The sequence below is a fragment of the Hakea prostrata genome, chromosome 7 (assembly GCF_041222555.1).
Source record: "Hakea prostrata isolate BN-2017 chromosome 7, UWA_Hpros_2, whole genome shotgun sequence".
NCBI lineage: Eukaryota > Viridiplantae > Streptophyta > Magnoliopsida > Proteales > Proteaceae > Hakea > Hakea prostrata.
The window spans coordinates 56,976,037-56,978,226 of record NC_142606.1 but is presented as its reverse complement, the minus strand read 5'-3'; the positions used below and the strand labels follow the sequence as shown (position 1 = coordinate 56,978,226).

The window sequence follows — 2,190 nt, the reverse complement described above, 5'->3', positions numbered from 1 at the left end:
ATTGAGATTGAGAGAGCTCGTGAGAGATAGTAGTGATTTAGAGAGAGATTTAGCGAGAGTTCGAGAAGCAGAGGGATAGAGCGACAGAGTTTGAGAAAGATTCAAAGAGGTCAAGAGAGAAATCAGGATTAAAATTAAGGATAAATTCATAATAATTCATGATTACAATGTCCAAATTATCCTTGCAAAAATAACTAAAGACATAACAAATAGTACAACATTATTGGTATATATGAAAATTCTAAGGACAGAAAATGACAGAAAAAGATTTGCGAAAAAGGTAGAGTACATGCTTTTATTATAGTAGTATGATATGCTTACAAATGAAATAATATTTTAGGGAATTTTATTTCATTTTATACTATTTGATTACAAATGAAATAATATTTAGGGAACTTTATTTCATTTTATACTATTTGACTTTTTAGTCAAAGTCAAATAATTGACACACTGGAGAAAGATTTCCAGTCAGAGTACATGGACATAACAAACAGCCAACACATGATCTATAGCCATTTTTATTTCTTGCAGACGATTCCACGACCAGTCATGCCACTCCTACACTTCATGTCGGCATACTCAGACGAAGCTCCAATGATTGGATTTGGAAGTCCTTGGCGGAAGCGTGCGACAGAGCAATCAGTGGAGAACAGATTCGACGAAGAGAACTCACGAACCCCACCCATCACCGGCATTGCTGCAGACACCTTAACCCTCTACCGGTGTAGTCATTTCTATATGTCTGACCCAAGACACCATGCAAGTTGTCACTCAGAGTGAAGAATTTGAAGCCCAACTCTAGATGAGCGAAGCAGTCATCCTTGGTGATGCCATAGTTGTGAACCCTAGACTCCTCCTCGGTGATGGGGACAACTGTGGCTGTGATCCTGAAGTTCCCTTGAACTTCTAAGGTGACTGAGTTTTTGGAGCGTGTCCTGACAATAGATACAGCTGGGTTGGTGGTGGACTGCCAAGATGCACCTTCGGACTGAGCGAGGAAGATGGGTTCGCCGTCGAAAGTAAGGGCGAGGCGGTCAATAGAGTCGTCCCAGGCAGAGGTCTTGAGAGCACCAAGGTAGACACGGTAGGAGTCAAAAAGGATCCCTAAAGACTGGACCCATGTGAAGTCTCTCTGCATGTTCTCGTTGTGGCGGCCGATGAAGTGAGCATTAATGTGTACATTAGAGTCGGAGATGAGGCAGAAGTCACGGTCCTTCTTGCCGTGGAAGTAGAAGGTGATGCCGTCACCGCCTATGAATCTTGGATCTTGGCATACTGCTCCGGGCATGTCGCACTCTGTTTTTGTTAGGATTTGAGTGATCAATCACACACAATCGAATAAATACAAGAAAGAAATAAACACGGATTTTACCCTGGTTCGCCTCAATGTAAAACTACGTCTAGCTTTAGGTTTTTCACTATATTGTTTTCAAAACAACTATATCCGATATTCTATTACAAGAGAATATATATACATGCGCTTAGAAATTCTAAGCTACAGCTATTTATGGCCCCAAGTTGTAAAGAAACTCAGAGGCATCACAATTTGAAGCATCATTAAATAAACCATAGCATCATTAAAAATGGGACATTACGAGCTTAGTAACAAACTAAAATGACTGGAAGAAGAGTGAAATTATGAGAGAACTTACTGCATACAGGCTTGCAGGATACACAATCGACTGCACAATCTCCTGGGCAATTCGAAGGACAACTGAACTCCTGACCGTAACAACTCTTGTACTTCTTCACTTTGCACTTATGTTTCTTCTCTTTCTTCTCTCCTTTGTTGCCATCATCCTTCCCATCTTCGTTCTTGTTCTGGTTCTGATTCTGGTTCTTACTCTGATTGTCATCAGCAGCAACAGCCAAAAAAAGCATGGCCAGCAGAAGAACACAAGCAATCTGGCGAATAACTGCTCCACTCATGTTTTCTTTTCTGTAGCAATTCTCTGTATTGTAGTTGTTTTGATTTGTATTGAAGGATGTGAGCCCAGGACTTTCTTTTATACTATGACAGACAATAACTCCCTCGGCACGGTGTCAAATGTTACGCTTCTAACCAGGTACAACCACAAAACCTAAACAGCAAGCAACATTTCAGTTGACCTTATAACTAGTGTTGCTTCACCTAGGATTCTTAATGAACCCTTTACGTGCAGACGTTAGTAACTTATGGACTGGAAATGT

At 40.7% G+C, this 2,190-nt stretch overlaps 1 protein-coding gene across 1 annotated transcript; it reads right to left on the bottom strand.

The window, feature by feature from the left end:
• Positions 1 to 339: 339 nt before the first annotated feature.
• Positions 340 to 1,963, bottom strand: LOC149011451 (uncharacterized). The gene is made up of 2 exons (XM_089164304.1): positions 1,653 to 1,963; positions 340 to 1,296 (listed from the first exon to the last, which is right to left on the bottom strand). The coding sequence occupies exons 1-2, from the start codon at positions 1,927 to 1,929 to the stop codon at positions 686 to 688; spliced, it is 888 nt and encodes a 295-aa protein (XP_089020430.1). The 5' UTR covers positions 1,930 to 1,963; the 3' UTR covers positions 340 to 685.
• Between the last annotated feature and the right edge of the window lie 227 nt (positions 1,964 to 2,190).